The sequence below is a fragment of the Musca autumnalis genome, unplaced genomic scaffold (assembly GCF_047663935.1).
Source record: "Musca autumnalis isolate F117 unplaced genomic scaffold, ASM4766393v1 scaffold_1, whole genome shotgun sequence".
Classification (NCBI taxonomy): Eukaryota; Metazoa; Arthropoda; class Insecta; order Diptera; family Muscidae; genus Musca; species Musca autumnalis.
The window spans coordinates 311,432,925-311,450,117 of record NW_027411644.1 but is presented as its reverse complement, the minus strand read 5'-3'; the positions used below and the strand labels follow the sequence as shown (position 1 = coordinate 311,450,117).

The 17,193-nt window shown below is 36.0% G+C and overlaps 1 protein-coding gene across 3 annotated transcripts in view; it reads right to left on the bottom strand.

Annotated features, from left to right (window-relative positions):
* The window catches only part of Nha2 (Na[+]/H[+] hydrogen antiporter 2), a 285,799-nt gene that overhangs the window by 30,813 nt on the left and 237,793 nt on the right, over positions 1-17,193 (bottom strand). For all 3 annotated transcript variants that reach the window (XM_073962240.1, XM_073962242.1, XM_073962241.1), the window contains one exon: positions 6,485-6,628. In XM_073962240.1, the coding sequence (XP_073818341.1) occupies positions 6,485-6,628 (144 nt within the window). The remainder of the gene's footprint in view (positions 1-6,484; positions 6,629-17,193) is intronic.

The following is a 17,193-nucleotide window of genomic DNA, read 5'->3' as shown; positions in this document are numbered from 1 at the left end:
CTGCCGATTCGGTCCAAAGTTTGGTCTTAGTAATATTTTGTCCAAACATAGTTTAAGTTCGAAGATAAGCCATATCGGTCCACTCCTTCAGGTACCTCCCCCACAAAAGTTCAAAAATGTTCGGTAAAATTGTGCATACGATAACTCTTGAAGAGAGTGGCCGAATTGGACCATACTTTACACATCTTAATATATCTACCAGATATAGATCAGGTTCAAATATGGACTATATTTGTCCACTCCATACGGTACCTCCCACACAAAATTTCGGATACATGTTCACTTTAAGACCTGCTTTCGAATCACTTTGATTTTTGTTGAAGCAACTTGGATTCGCTGCCTCAATTGCGATGGTAAAAGTTGTTTCAGGGGCAAGTCCATACTTCTTGAGCAAACATCCCTGAAGTTGTAAAAAACCCCTATGGTACCATATGTAGTGGCTGGAGATCCATTCTTTTTAATATCTCCTCCGCAAAACTTTTGATCTCTAATCCTAATCAACATTTTTGTCAGTTCAAACGCCCAAAATTCCCTAAATACATGCGTTTTTTGGGAAAAAATTGTTTCAATATACACAGGCTGAGGGTATATCTCTGTCGGCCAAGCCGACTGATACTTTTTTACTTGTTTTTAAGCAAAAGTAGTTATCATTGTTGGTCTATACTATTCTGCTTCTTATTTCTTATCTCACAACTCGTGTTGTTCGTTGCGTTAATGGCGCTCACGAGGTAAACAAAGTTTGTAACAACCTCAACATTTTAGATACCAACTTTCACAGCTGGTCCCGTGGACGCATTTATTCCATCAGCTTGGTCTAGTCGTCGTTTACTGCTAGACCAACTTTTGCAGATTCTCCTTCAACCTTCTTAAATATATCAGTAACTTTTTTACTGATAGGTCCATGATGTCAATTCGTTAACATAAGCAAGGAACACGTGACCATAGGTGTATAGGTATACAACATTTTAGTACACACAGTCTTATATCCACATGATTCTCAAGTTCAAATCGTCGCTTCCGCCTTCCTCCTTCCAGATGGTGCTAACTTGTTGATGCATACACCTTATCAGAGTGTCGCCTTTAGTTTTGAACAGCTGGGCTGGTAAGCCACCGGTTCCTGCTGTGTTAGTATTATTCAGTCTATCTTTTGTTGTCATTCAATACCATCTTATGAGATTGTATATGTAGTATCTTCGTCGACTTCGCAAGTATTGGATACCAACTGATTGGAAATATTATCCTTCCATATTCTGGGCAAGCTATCGGTATTTGTTACCAGAAGGATGTGTCTGTACAAAAGCCATCAGTTGTTATGTTTAACTCTTTGATAGAATTTTGGAACTTCATTTTGGCTTCTGTACATCTCATTTTCACACTCCCGCTTTCCTGCGGAAAATACGGTTCTTCTATCTTTTTTCTCCCGATACATCTCTCGTGCTCTAAGCGTAGCAACTGATTCTAAATAAGCCCATATATCGCATTTTTCTCTTCGGTAGCAGCACGACACTCCTGACGGTACCATGGGTTTTTTGGTGGAGGTGTCTGGTATATAGGTATGGATCTCGCGACTGCTTGCGTGGACTTATCAAGATTTTGCTACTGTCTTGATGTGTTATCGGTACGGGGACGGCTTTCATTGAGCAATTTCACTAGTTGTGTGGAACCTGCTGTGGCTATATGTAGTGATTGCAGCTTAGCGATGTCTAACATGCGTGTTGCGTCTGTTTGTTCTTTATTTATTTAATCGAGTATGTACCTCACTAGTTGTGTGGAACCTGCTGTGGCTATATGTAGTGATTGCAGCTTAGCGATGTCTAACATGCGTGTTGCGTCTGTTTGTTCTTTATTTATTTAATCGAGTATGTACCTTTGGTGCACCAAGGTGGTGGTCCGAGTCTATGTTTTCTCCACGGAACGATCGTACGTCCAACACGCTCGATGAATATCTTCCTTCTATTACAACGTAATTAAATTCATTTCTTGTTTTTTGGTCTGATGACATCCAGGTGTGTTTATGAATATCGAAATGCTGAAATCTGGCACTGCCAACTGTCATGGTTTTTGCCGTTGCGAAGTCTATCAGCCGTTGCGAAGTCTCATTCCATTGTCAGATGTTTCACAGTGGAGACTGAATTTCCCGACTGATATAGATATTCTCCTTTTCAATTTTGTTTCTTCTAAGCGCTCATATGACCAGAATTTTTAACCTCCGACCACCTGCAAATCCGCAACCAAACGCATGCTTTGTGTCATAGCAGCTATAATAGAGCGCATCTCCTTTAGGTGTTTTGTGACGCATTTCCTTCCGTGGCAATGCGTAAACTGCAACTTCTCTATCAAGAGTGCGAAGATTGCACGTGCAGATTCGCAGATCATGGTGCTTAAAACATTTGTGGGGGTCACCATCTTTATAGGAGTTTGCTTTTCTTTTCCTTTGTTTTTTTCATAGCATGTTGCTTTTTGGAGGGATAGGTTACTAGCCCAAAGCCCATCCCAAGATTTTAACGTTCTTATGGGTGAACGCACGGCACATATTAGGTCACTACCTTTAACGGGTGTTAAAGGCAGCTCCCCAAGTGACACAACGGGGAGGTCAGTGTCCACTTGAGATGAGAGAAGGTCCAATATAAGTCTTGGGCTTTGCCATGTTAAGGCCGCTCAGGACCGTTGCTTGGTATATTTCATACCCTAAGTCACATATGTATATTCAAAAGATAGCTTGCAACTGACGGGGAGTAGGTGTAGAGCTCTGTAAAGGGTGGTTCGGAATTACAGCTCTAGGTAGCAAAAAATAATTACAGATTCCGTAAGTGAATTTATTTGTAACATGACAATGGAAACAATATGGTCCCATAGTTCATTTTACGGATATACATAGAATAACTTCCTTAGTTGATTTATGCACATCCGTCCGCCCATCCGTCTGTCTATCCGATGGATGTACATATAGCTTTTATTATCCTATCCGAAGGAAAATTGAGGATGGTAATTTTTTATCCAAATATGGAACAATTTTTGGCGGAGAAGTTTTGTGATCACTAAGAAGTTCAAATGTTCGCCACAGAAAAGTAACTAAACTTCTCAAAATTGAATTTGTCTACTTAATAATTAGGCACAAGGTACCAATCTTTTATAAAAGAAAAACCAAAAAGTTAAAACACAAAAAATTCCATAACTCATCTATTTTTCATCCGATTTCATTACAAAATGGGAAATGTAAAGCTAACTAAATTTCCTTCTTTATAAAAGTAAATTATTAGTAAATTACGCCTAGAGCACGATGAAAAGCATTTTCCTGTTTTTAATGTGTTTTTTCACACTTAAATCAATATAACCTAAACATTTGTTACCCGATTTTTAAAAATGATGGCTTGTTCGAAAGACATGATTTTAAATAAAAAATAATCCGTAAAAGTCCGTTGTGGATAAAAGAAGTCATGTCCGCTTTAAATTGAAAATCCAAGAAACCAAGTTTTTCACTACATTTACCGTTATAAAATCAACAAGTAAAAAAGCGTTATGTTCGGCCGGGCCGAACTTTTCATACACTCCACCATAAAATATTCTGAACTAAAATGGAATAATTAGTTTTCATCAGATAATGTACATAATGCTTCACTACAACCTTTAAAAGTCAAATTACAGTTAGTTCGGTTAAAAATTGTAGCTAAAATTGCCAAATTACTGAAAATTGGGAGGTACCATTATATGGGATATATATCCGAACATGGACATAGGTCCATATTGACAATTTTTTATGGAGAGGTGTTGTGACCACTTAGAACTTCAAATGTCAAATTACTGCTAGTTCGTTTTAATATTGTAGCTAAAATCATAAAATTACTGAGAATCGGGAGGTACCGTTATATCGAATACATCGACCTTTCTTGACAATTTTTGGTGGAGAGGTGTTGTGACCACTAAGAATATCAAATGTCAAATGTTCAAATTACAGATAATTCGGTTAAAACTTGTAGGTAAAATTCTCAAAATACCGAAAATCGGGAGGTACCGTTATATCGGGCTATACCAAAACATGGTCCTATGTTCATAATTTTTTCGAATATGAGTTTTCTGGTCACTAAGAACCCTAAATATCAAATTATAGCTAATTCGGTATAGAAATGTGACTTAAAACGTCGAAATACTTGAAATCGGGCGGTAACGTTATATGGGGGCTATTCCAAAACATGGACCTATGTCCACTATGTCATATAAGTTTATTGACATTTAAAAACCCTAAATGTCAATTTATGGCTAAATCGGTCTAAAAATATAGCTAAAAACGTCAAAATGCCGTAAATCGGGGGTACCGTTTATGGGGGCTATACCAAAACGTGGACCTATGACCACAACTTTTGTAATATAAGTTTATTGACACTAAATGTCAAATTATAGTTAAATCGGTCTGAAAATGTAGCGAAAAACGTCAAAATACCGTAAATCGGGGGACACCGTTATATGGAGGCTATACAAAAACGTGGACCTATGTCCACAAGTTTTGTTATATAAGTTTATTGACACGTAAGAACCCTAAATGTCAAATTATAGCTACATCTGTCTGAAAATGTAGCTAAAACGTCAAAATACCTTAAATCGGGGGGTACCGTTATATGGGGGCTATACCAAAACGTGGACCTATGTCCACAAGTTTCGTTATATAAGTTTATTGACACTTAAGTACCCTAAATACCAAATTATAGCTTAATCGGTCTGAACATGTAGCTAGAACGTCAAAATACCGTAAATCGGGGGTACCGTTATATGGGGGCTATACCTAAACGTGGGCCTATGACCACAACTTTTGTAATATAAGTTTATTGACACTTAAGAACCCTACATGCCAAATTATAGCTACATCGGTCTGAAAATGTAGCTAAAAACGTCAAAGTAGCGTAAATCGGGGGGTACCGTTATATGGGGGCTATACCAAAACGTGGACCGATATAGCCCATTATCGAACTTGACCTGCCTGCAAACAAAAGACGCATTTTCCCAAAATTTCAGCGTCCTATCTCCATTTTTGTGGATGCTAGAGTGATTACCACAGACGGACGGACGGACGGACGTGCACAGATCGACTTAGAATTTTACCCTGATCAAGAATATATGTACTTTATGGGGTCTCAAATGAGTATTTCAATGCGTTACAAACGGAAAAACAAACTTAATATACCCTCCATACTATGGTGGAGGGTATAAAAAACGAAGGGACCAAAGAAACCAAAGGTATTTTCGTCTTCCATGGACTCCCACAAAACTGAATATATGCATCAGAACCCCTGCAATAAAAGGTTATCAACTTTTGTAGCACAGTGTAATTTTCAGTAGAGAAGTTATGGGTACACTAGGAACCTCAAAAAGTCCGTCAAAAGAGTAGCTAGTATTCAAAATACCTGAAATCCGGTGACATCGTTATACCAAAACATGGGTTCATCTTCGAACATGACCTGCCTAAGGAAAAAAATACTCGAGTGCAAAAATATAGCGCTCTAGCTCAATTTTTGTGGACGCTAAAGTGATTACAAAAGAGGACATGACAAGATCGACTTAGAATTTGATCCCTTAAGAAGAAACCATTTTAGGATCCCTTAGCCCATGCTATTCAACTGTATCACCCCCATTTATTTATCACTTATATATGTTTATGTCGTTTATTAAACGTTGGAAATGTGAGTCATATACGCCAGGGTTTTCAACATTCTGTCCTCAATTTAGAGCACCTTTTCTTTTAGTCTACCCAATAACGATAATTTCGGGTCTTTATAGTACGAATATCCAATAGTAGTTATCGTCATTCCTTTTCCGAATACCTATTTTTTAAGAATTTATAGAAAAGCAACATGCGGAAAACGAAGAAACTCGTCGGAAATTTTGCATTGTTAACAATTTCAAGAGAACAAGCGGCGGAAAAATGTGGAAAATAACCAAAAATATGCAAACAAAAAGAAAAACATTTTAATTTATTGTTTAAAAAACATTTTTTTCATACTTCTTTTTTCAAATACCCCCTTCTGTTGGACTTGGTTTGGGGACAAAACACCTACTGCCCTCCTGTTTGCCTATGTATGGAACTGACTGAGTATTATGCATTAAAAACGCCATTTTCCTCATACATTTATAAACACAATGACCACCATTTCGACCATTGTTATAAGCCAACCGAAATTCCCCAAAAAAAGAAGGAAAACCCAAAAAGCAAAACAGGAATAAAAACAATCTCCTTCTCATATAGAGCAACAACTAACAACATGTATAACTTTGTTGCCAATGGTGTTGTTGTTTTTGTTTTCCCCCACTTTTTTCCAACTCTTTTTCCGGACTACAACAATGCAAAACCACTACCATAACTTTATGTGCAGCACATTTTTGGTCAAAGCTGAACGATTTTCAGAGCATAGCATATTATAGTACTATAGTAAGCAAGATACAGCACGCTGCACACGAAACACGATACAAACAAGTACAAAAACATTATAATTACCAGACTTCCGAGTAACACCAACAAGGCACCGTAACCAACGACTTTACCATCCAAAACGGCGAAATTAATTTCTTTGCCAATGAGTGCAAATGAAACGGGCTTTAAAAATTTCCACAGCAAATCAAGACGTTTGGATACACTAGCCTGCAAAGGAAGAAAAAAAAAGAAAGCAACAAAAAACATTAAAGGGTTAAAAGGTTAAAATCATATGTTGAATATGTGTTGTTTTTAAATGAAGTGGTTAATACTAACTATTAATAATAATGCTAAAGTAATTGCAATTTAACAAGAGTTGCGGAGTCTTAGTTCATCAATTTCGCTGGTATTGAGGTCGAGGCAAAAAACTTGACTCCAGGGAAAACTTGTTTAAGTCCCCTACTTTTAATTGGCGAGTCATAAGATACCACTTGTGGGGAAATACCGGGGAAAATTTAGGTCCCCCACTTTTTATAGCCCTGTCTTATGATACCACTTGCAAAGAAGCTCCGGAGAAAACCAGTTTGATTATGATACCACTAGGCTGAAATACAAATGGTATTTTCAGGATTTTTTTGACACCATTGAAAAATTGACTTTGTCCGACGTGGGAATTGAACTTTTTCTAAAAAAACGGAATCTAAAAATTTGAACATTTTTTTTGTGAAAAATGTCTAGTTTTTTTATCATATGAATCCAAAATGGAAAAAGTATCAAGACTTATAACCTTCACGTAATGCCACATCACCTATTAACAAAGTCAATTAAGTGATTTCAAATTTTATGGAGTTTTCCTGCAGAATTATCTATATTTTGGTATTTGAGGTTTCCAGTGGCCAAAAACTTCTTCAATTGTGGGCATATAATGTTGCCACATACAAGTTTTGACCCGAAGGAACTGAAGACTTTTTTAATAGCCAATAACTTCTTTCGACAGTTAACGTGCCAAGCAGGCATTTTAGCTGGCAATAGTGGGTATTTTCTGAGCTTTGGGGACTATGTAAGTAGCATTGACTTGTCCACAAAAACTGTTATATGGCTGCAAACAGGAACACAAAGAGTACTTTCGAAAAAAATATCCAAACGATCCTAGAGGAGGTATCCGAAGTTGTTTTCCAATACATACCTTGTACCTTTAGAAGAGAATTTACGATATGCAAAGTTTCGAACACATGGAATATTAAAATTTAAACTTTTGTGGGGGATGTACACGAAGGAATGGACCTTTGTGGTGCCCGTATAGTTCATATTTGGAGCTGTCCTATGTCAGGTTGAAATAATACAAGGTGCAAATTATGATCAAAATCGGATACTACCTTTGAAACATATGTGCGCACTATATAACAGATAAATGTTGAACTTTTGTGGGGGAAGGAGTGGACAGATATCGCATATCTTTGAATTTAAACTATGTTTGAGTAAAATATTCGGTCGATCCGTTCGAGTGTTATCGTGCGCTACACGCTGCTGTCCGGGTTCGATTCCCAGGCCTGGCCACATAAAATTTTCAACGATGTCAAAATACCCCTTAGTAATGTTGGAGATATTTCCTTAGTATTTCAGCTAACTTTATTTGAATCCATTGGTATAAGAGAAGCCCCCCTTGTCCCTACTGGGATGAAATTCAACTAATTTGCATGCAAACAATTTTATATATCCCAAAATTATTCATATTCAATTACACACCAAAGAAGAGAGAATAAGTCAGCTGCGCTAACTGTGATATACCAGCCTCTGACCAAAAACAGAAATAAACACAATAATTAACAAAAATATATTGATTTTGCATCACGGATTTTCTTCAAAATACGTTGAATCTGTAGGTATCGTAATGTGGGGCTATACCAAATCAATTTTAGTAAGCTAACTTCTGATTTTTGAAAAAGTTTGAGAATTATTTTTCGGATTTGTAATTTTAGTTGGAGCCGGCAGGGGTTTATGGAACTTTTGGACCATTATCTCAAGAAGTATGGACTTACCCCAGAAAAATTGTACCGTTGCTATAGGGACCGTGAAAAGAACCTTTTTCAAAAAAATTTAAATGAAATGAAATAATACGATGTGCAAGTTCGAACCAATCAGAAAATTCCCTTGAGAGTTATCTTGCGGATTTGCCATTTTAGTTAGGTTTCTTGTTTTTTTTATGGTTTCTGGAGCTTTTCGGCTATAATGTCAGGAAGTATGGAATTTTACCATCGTAAAAGGGGCCGCAAGGACAATATGCTCAAAAATATTAAAAACGATTCTTAAATTTTACTTTTCCGAATGTTGTGTGGGAGGTACCCGAAGGTGTGGACCGATATGGTCTTACCCTATCTATATTTGGAAGAAATAATAATATATGGAATGTTGGGACCAAATTGTTCACACAATTTTTCGAAAAACTTTGAACTTTTGTGGGGTAGGAGTGGACCCATATAAACTAAGTTTGGTCAAAACATTACGAAGTATAAAATTTTGTTTGAAACGGTAAATCTGTTCGAAAGTTATCGTGTGCACAAGCCAGCTAGACAGTAAGAGAGACAGATGAACGGACAGGGCTAAATCGACTCCAACGAATTTCGTCCAAACATACTTGGGGTCCAAAACCATTACTTCGATGAGACATATCTTTGGTCGTATTTTGTATGTATCCCCTTTACCGTTAATCCTAGAATAGAATAGGTGGCAAGGTGACCCCATGCTGCAACATTTGTATAACAAATCCAATTGGACAACTGAACTGAAAATTTCTCTGTCATGATAAAGACAATCCCATTATATATTAGGCAGTGGGCCCGTTATCTAGCAGACACATTATTACAATTTGCATCAGTGGAAAGGTCAGTAGTTATTTTTCCACATGTAGGCTGCTTTGCCGGTATATGCCCTCCAGGAATTAAAATATGGACCAAAAATAAAATTTGGATATTTTTCATACAAAAGTAATGGCCTATCAGATCATGATCAAAATTTTTAGGCATCTTCTTCGTCCTAAACTCTTACCGCGTGCAAAATTTCGTGACTGTTGAGCTATAATTGCTACCTCTAGCGTATTCATGATTACACTACAAACAAAAAATTGGATATATTAGGCTGTAACTCTGTTATCTGATCACATACATCAACATAATTGACATCAATGGAAATGTCAAGAGATCGTCTTTCAAATATAACTCACTAGGGAGGAATGTGTCTTTCAGGAACAAAGATATAAGCTGCGTATAAAAATTTTCAAAATTTTCACACAAAAGTTGTGGTCCATTTAACCCCCTAAATATTATCTGATCGCCATCCCAAATTCCAAGCTTCTTCTTTGTCATATATGAGGAAAAGTCAAAATTTTTTAGTTTCCATGAAGCCAAGGTTTGCGCTATTATAATACGCGAACTATTGTAGTTTACCAGTAACTATGACTATTGCTGGATTAATTTAGATGTTTTTGTACAAAGCTCAAAAATTTAGCAAAAAAATTTAATTTACGTGGTAGTTACGACCGCGTAAAGGAAAAAACATAGGTAAAAACACGTTGAAGCTAAACAGGGTTTTTACATTGCTATTCGATTTCTGATTAAACCATTCAAATGACGGACATCTGTCCAAAGTAAAAGTTGGAGAATACAAAATGAAGATTACACTTCTAATGTATCACTTTCCAAAAATTTCCACTGCATCCACCTTTTATGGATGCTGACATTTTGAAGCCGGATTTCAGGTGTTTTTTGTATTTTTTATGTAACTGGAACGCGCATTTGGATATTTCGAAAAACCAATTATAGGACTAAAGAACTCGCGATTTCGCATAATCTGATATGTATATTAAGTATGTAGCCCACACAGCAGCAGAGTAATCTACTGCCAAAGGCCAACATTTAGTGCGATATTTTTTCTAAAAAACCTATTTTTTGGGTACAGTATTTACAATATCGTTTTGAGTGTGCTGGTACCCCGCGATATTTTAGTTTTTCGACGATCCGGATCATATGAATCACAGATCGTAAAAATCCATCTACTAGAACGGCGGAAATGGCTACTGCAAAAATTGAAAAATTTGCGAAAAATGTTTTTCAAAATATCGCTGACTAATTCGCGTTTTATGTGGATCGTTTCCATTTCAATGAAGAAAGTGAATCATCACTCGCGTTTGTGCGAAAACAGCGGTTTGAAAAATTTAGTGGCATGGGAGCTATATTCGATTTATCCAAAAAATACTGTGTGATGCTACATCCACGGTTCTTGATGGATTTTATTGAAATATGTTTACATCGATGTATTTTTTCACGGTTGATAGTGAAATCGGATGCGCATAAAAAGTGTATGCACTTTGTGCAAAATATAAGCGTTATACAGTTTGTTGCACACTAAACTGCAGACGATGCTACATCTTAGCGGCCAAAGTAAATCCTGGCAAATGTGTACAAATTAAAAGAGAAGAATTCGCTGTATTGGTAAACCGCATGCGCATCAAGTGATTTTGAGGATTTCGCGATTTACACGCATTTCAAAATGAACATTACTCGATACATTTTTATTTCAAGAGTATACCCCATTAAAAGGAACCCAACATTTATTTGAACGATACCCATATCTTCCGCTAGATGTTAGTGTGTATTCGAGAAGTGATTAGAATAAAAAATTCTATTTTTTGTTCAACTAACTCACAAAATAAATTTTAATAAATATTTTCTCTTACAAAAATTTTATGAATTTCCTCAATATATTTTTTGTTTTTTGCTATAATATGCAAACCGCTAAACGGATTTGTATAGTTTTGGTTTCATTTGAATCTTCGCGATGTTTAGATTACGTACATATTTTTTATATATTTTTCAGATGCATAAACAGCTTGAATTTTATTAGAACATGTTGTAAACTACCAATTGTTTTGAATGCTTTCCTAATTTCCGCGAAAATTTACAACTTTTCACTAAAGTTATGGGACCTCAGTAAACATATAGTACGTAGGGAGCCCCTAATTAAGAGAGTTTCTCAATATAACGATTAGATTCTTTTAAAGATTTTTTTCTTTTTATCAGAATTGAAACCGCCATAACTTTTGCGCGCAACAACCAAAATTAGTATCTCGAACAGATTTAAGAATGGGATTTTTTTCCCAATCTATGTACAAAAAATCTTTCATGTAGCTTAAAAAAATTTTTAATTTTTTTTTATGGAAATTATTATGAAGCATTGTGGCGTTTTTTTATTGGGATAGCGGTTGCAATTTTGTTTTTTCAAAATAGTCTGGCTTAATCCCATTGTTGTTGTTTTAATATTTTAGAACAACTATTTTATTAGTGGAAAAGATTTGGCATTGCTCGCCAAGGGGTAAGGCAGGGAATACTATAGTTTCGATCCACGCCACTGGATCTCATCAGTTCCCTTGTTTCTTGTTTGTGGATATTCTCCGCCGAAGTTATTTTTCAATAACTTCTTCAACAAGAAACTTTTTATACCCAAACATCAATCGTCAGCTCGAAGTATAAAGGTAAGGAAAGAAAAAAGTTCAATGAGAAGTTTTTCCTTGGCAACATCATACAACTCCGACGAAAGTGTCTGCGAAAACAATTCAAACCTCTTCCACTTGTATGTGTCGTCGAGTTTCGACGAATGCACACACCAAAATTTGGTTGGTCTGCTTTACAGCAAAAAAAACACACGTCGTGCCAGTGTCTTCAATTTGAAGCATTGTGGCGTTTTTTTTATTGGGATAGCGTTTGCAATTTTGTTTTTTTAAAATAGTCTGGCTTAATCCCATTGTTGTTGTTTTAATATTTTAAAACAACTAAAAGTTTCTTGTTGAAGAAGTTATTGAAAAATAACTTCGGTGGAGAATATCCACAAACAAGAAACAAGGGAACTGATGAGATCCAGTGGCGTGGATCGAAACTATAGTATTCCCTGCCTTACCCCTTGGCGAGCAATGCCAAATCTTTTCCACTAATAAAATAGTTGTTTTAAAATATTAAACCAACAACAATGGGATTAAGCCAGACTATTTTGAATAATAAAAGGAATAATAAAAGGAAAAAAAATTAAAACAACAACAATGGGATTAAGCCAGACCTGTTTGAAAAAACGAAATTATTATTATTTAAAATTTCAAGGCGATCGGGCTATTATTGCGACCTACAGAGCCGCTACAAATTGGATAAATAATATGTTTTTGGTCCATTTCACCCGCTAAATATTTCACGAACATCACCAATAAGAATAGGGATCTATTTTGGTCTGAACCCGACCTCCATGCACAATTTCGTGAGATCGGTCCATAATTGCGGCATGGAGTTTGATTACAATTTATAATGGACAGACAGACGCACGGAGGGGCACACATCTCCAAATCGCTTTATCTCGTCGAGATATGAAGATTGGTATACCACAATGGGGGTCTCCGACGAATATTTCGCGGTGTTACATGAATTTTTCCCCAAACAAACTAATAATGAATGGATTTTATTTACCTAACTTTGGGTACTTATGTTTTTGAGGTCGGTGATTTTGTTTTTAATATTATTAACCTTCATGCAGGTCATTAAAAGGGGACTTTTTGGTTCCTTCTCCTATAAAATGTGGTCTATCAAATAAAAATATTCCGCAAATTTGTTTACCATAAAATTTTACGTTAGGTCTTAAAATACATCAAAATTCTTATTTACACTCTAGAAATATGTAAAATTAAAAAACACATTTTAGGGTTCAAATCGTGCTTCATCTGAGTTTATGCAAAATTGTCCCACAAACCATTATTTGAGAATAAAAATGATGTCAAAGACAATAATTTTCTCGACTAAATTTCACTATAAGTCACCCCAGACATGAAATCTCTATTTACATTACCTACAAAGACATAGAACTTTGTTACCTATCAAGAAAATATCAGAAAGTGTGGACCTATGTTGACAATTTTTGGTGGAAAAGTTTTGTGATCACAAGGAACTTCAACTATCAAATTACAGGTAGTTCGGTCAACAAATGTACCTAAAATCCTCAAAATACCGAAATCGGGAAGAACTGTTTTATGGGGGGCTATACATACCAAAACCTGGACCTATGTTGAGTGAAAAAGTTTCTTCACCACTGAATGACTCAAATGTCAAATTACAACTAGTTGGGTCAAAAAATGTAGCTAAAATCCTCAAAATATCGAAAATCGGGAGGTATATTTTTTAAACCAACTAGCTATAGTTTGGCTATTCTTAAACATGTACCTATGTTTACAGTGTTTGGTGGAGTAGTGTTATGACCCCAAGGAACTTTAAACGTCAAATTGCAGCTAATTCCGTTAAAAATTTTAGCTAGAAACCTCAAAATACCGAAAATCGAGAGGTACCGTTATATGAAGGGTATACCTAAAAATGGACCTATGTTTACAGTTGTTGGTGGAGAAGTGTTATGACGCCTAGGAACTTTGAATGTCAAATAACACACAATTCAGTTAAAAATTTTAGCTAGAAACCTCAAAATACCGAGCATCGGGAGGTACCATTAAATGTGGGCTATACCTAAACATAGACTCATGTTGACAGTTTTTGGTGGAAATATAAATATGCTGACCCCTAAAAACCTTAAATGTTAAATTACAATTTGTTCGGTTAAAAATTGTAGCTAAAACTCTAAAAATACCGAAAATCGGGAGGTACCGTTATATGGGGGCTATACATATACATGGAAGTATGTTAACAGTTGTAGCTATAACCTCCAAAATACTGAATCTCAATGTAGTCAAAAATGGTTGGACTCAGAAGCCCTGCATTCAACATCGGATGCGAACGAACAACAATACATGGAGAAATTTACTTTTTATTTAGAATACTATTTCCCCTTCTTAAAATTATAGTCTGCAACAAAATTCCTATTTTATTGGCGTTTTGAAAGTGTGCATAAAGAGGTAAACTGAGCTTACGTCCTCATGCAAATGGCAAATACCTTCATTACAGCACTTTGAAAAATATTCGAATTATGATTCCTTGCATTCCTTCCATTTAAATTACCTTTAACCATATTACTGATGACAATGCGAAGAATGTTTGTGTTGAATGAATTAACCCTCATGTGAGTCACCAAAAGGACACCAAATTATTTAAAAACTCATTTAAAGTGTCATTAAATTGTACTAACACCCCGGCTATACATCTTTCCTAAACGCCAGGAATTTATTAAAATTAACAACACGCTTTAGGTTAAAAGTCGTTCTTCATATGAGCTTATTTAAAATTTTCTAAAAAAAACACTATTTAAGAGGTATGATGTAAAGGAAAAAAATAGTTTCACATGATATTTTTTTGTGTCGCAGAGTATTATTCGGGTTTACGATCGCCCTCTATACCAGAGACGGGCTTCTTTGCAAAGAAGTATAGTGAGGGCGCCCACAGAGTTGTTTTTGCATTTGCTTCTCTCTCACTTACAGTGTACGTGAATAAAAACAAACGATAAACATCATGTGATTGTTGTTTTCACATACTAAAACATTGATGGACAATTTTGGGCGACGCTGCTCTAAACTGTCATGGCATATGGTCTGGAACTAAAATACCTTTCTTCACACTAACATGCCTATATGTTTTTCTTTATGCCTGAAAGCCTGGTTTTTTATACATTTCCATTTGACTTCTAAGATTGTTTTCTGTTCCATTCTATTTTTACCTCTTAGAACACCAGAAGATAGTTATAGTTGTTTCTGTTTCTCAAGCTGTCTCTACGTTCATTTCTTTTCTCATCTTGTTATCTTAAAAGCTGTATAGCGTACTTGACTTTACACATTTTTTTGCTGCTGATGCTGTTGTTTTGCTCATCCATTCGTTTGTTTGTTTCTTTCTTTCTTTCATCAACATTTCATACTTAATGGCCCTGACTGCATTTCGATACTTAAAATTCTGTGAAGTGAGAAAAAATGAACGAAAGATGATAGCTGTGAACAGTAGATAGCACTAAAAGAAAAGTAAAGAAGGAGAAGAACAAAAAAAAAAAACAACAACTGAATGAAATCAAATGTCATAAGCTGTCTTTGCAATTAAATGTGTCAACAAGATTGACTTTTTGATAAGATTTTCTCTTACGGGTTACTTTTAGTGTGAAATGCTTTCATTCTAAGAAATGCAATGACAGGCCAAAGTAAAATGCAAAAACACGCACACACATACCCACTCATTCAGTAAGTCGTGCTGAAGTGCAATTTGAAAAAAATAGAAATGAAAAATCCCTCGCCATCTCATATCTGCCATTCTGGTTTGGTACGCAAAGTCATGATAAAGCCACTTTGTATGCACTCAAGTTGTAATAAAGTGATAAAAAACGCACTTTTCGTGAGATAGTGCCCAAAAGGGGCGGGGTCAATGTTGACATAATAAATCTTAAAAAAGTTCTCGTCCATCCAAAAGTTGTTAAAAGAAAATTTATGCTCAAATAATTGGTTAGACAAGCATAAAGCCATTTTTTACATGACAGGTTTATCAAAAAGAATTCATGTGTGAATTGTGTCAAACTATCTGTTTGCACTATAGAATAACTTTTGGTATGCAATAAATAAATTTCTAAAAATATATTTTCGTTTGTGATGACTTGGATTTTTTAAGGAAATATAAGGTGACAGATGGATTGCGTTTTTTCGTACCCTAATAATTCGCAAACCTCAATAAGTCCCATCAAACTGACGATCACTAAAAAATCTCCATAATTTGTATAAATTGATATTACTTTGCCCCCTTCGATTATTTGTAGTTTTTTCTTGAAGTCGAAATCTGTGTGACCTTGTCATTGACAGACGCTTTTTATGCCCTCAGCATTTATGCTAACGAGGTAATATACACTTTCATACTGGCAAACTGTGCCTCATCGAAATTATGGTGGATGGAGTCCAAACATAGTTTCAGTTCGAAGATGGGCAATGCCGGTTCACAACTTCCGGTACTTCCACCCAATATTTAAAAAATGCCTCTAAATTGGTATGCACGATATTTCTTGAACGGGACAACCTATTTGGTACATACTTCGGATCACCTAATATTTTGTCCAAATTTAGTTTAAGTTCTAAAATGGCCAAAATCGCTCCTCTCCCTAGGTACCCTAACCTTCCCCACAAAAGTTCAACATTTGTGTCTAAGTGTAGTTTAGGGTGTGTTCGAAGATCCTTTGGAAATGTATGCGGATGCTGTTCGTTGTGGTCCGCCATGCTTCCTGGCATACTGGTACAAAAGTTATACTATGAGTCACTGAAATGATTAGTGGACGCGATAACTATCGAAAAGATATGACACCGAAAATAAGATCTACTTCCATAATGAGGGTATATCTCTGTTGGCAAAGCTGATACTGGCTGATACTGGTACTTTTTTACTAGTTACGCTTGCATATGACCGAAATGTGCCACATCAAAATAATGGTTTTAGACCCCAAGTATCTTGGAATATTTGGAGTCGATTTAGCCATGTCCTTCTGCTTGCAGCTCACGATAACTCTCAGACGGATCAACCGATCCGGTCCAAAATAGCCTTTGTGATATTTTTTGTTCAAAGTTAGTTTAAGTTGGAAGATGGGATTTATCTGTTTGTGTCTCCTCTTGAAGCTTTTTATATGTTCCTATTTTTGCATCAACATATATTAGCTGCTCCCTTGCGATGTACAGTGGTCGCTGCCATTGCACGATGGGGCCGATGACAGATTTTTGAGGCAAAAAAGCGCAGGGGCAAGCTAGACCTTCAAAATTCCGTGCAGATGTTTATAATCGGCCTAGAAACTAATCTGCCAAATTTGGT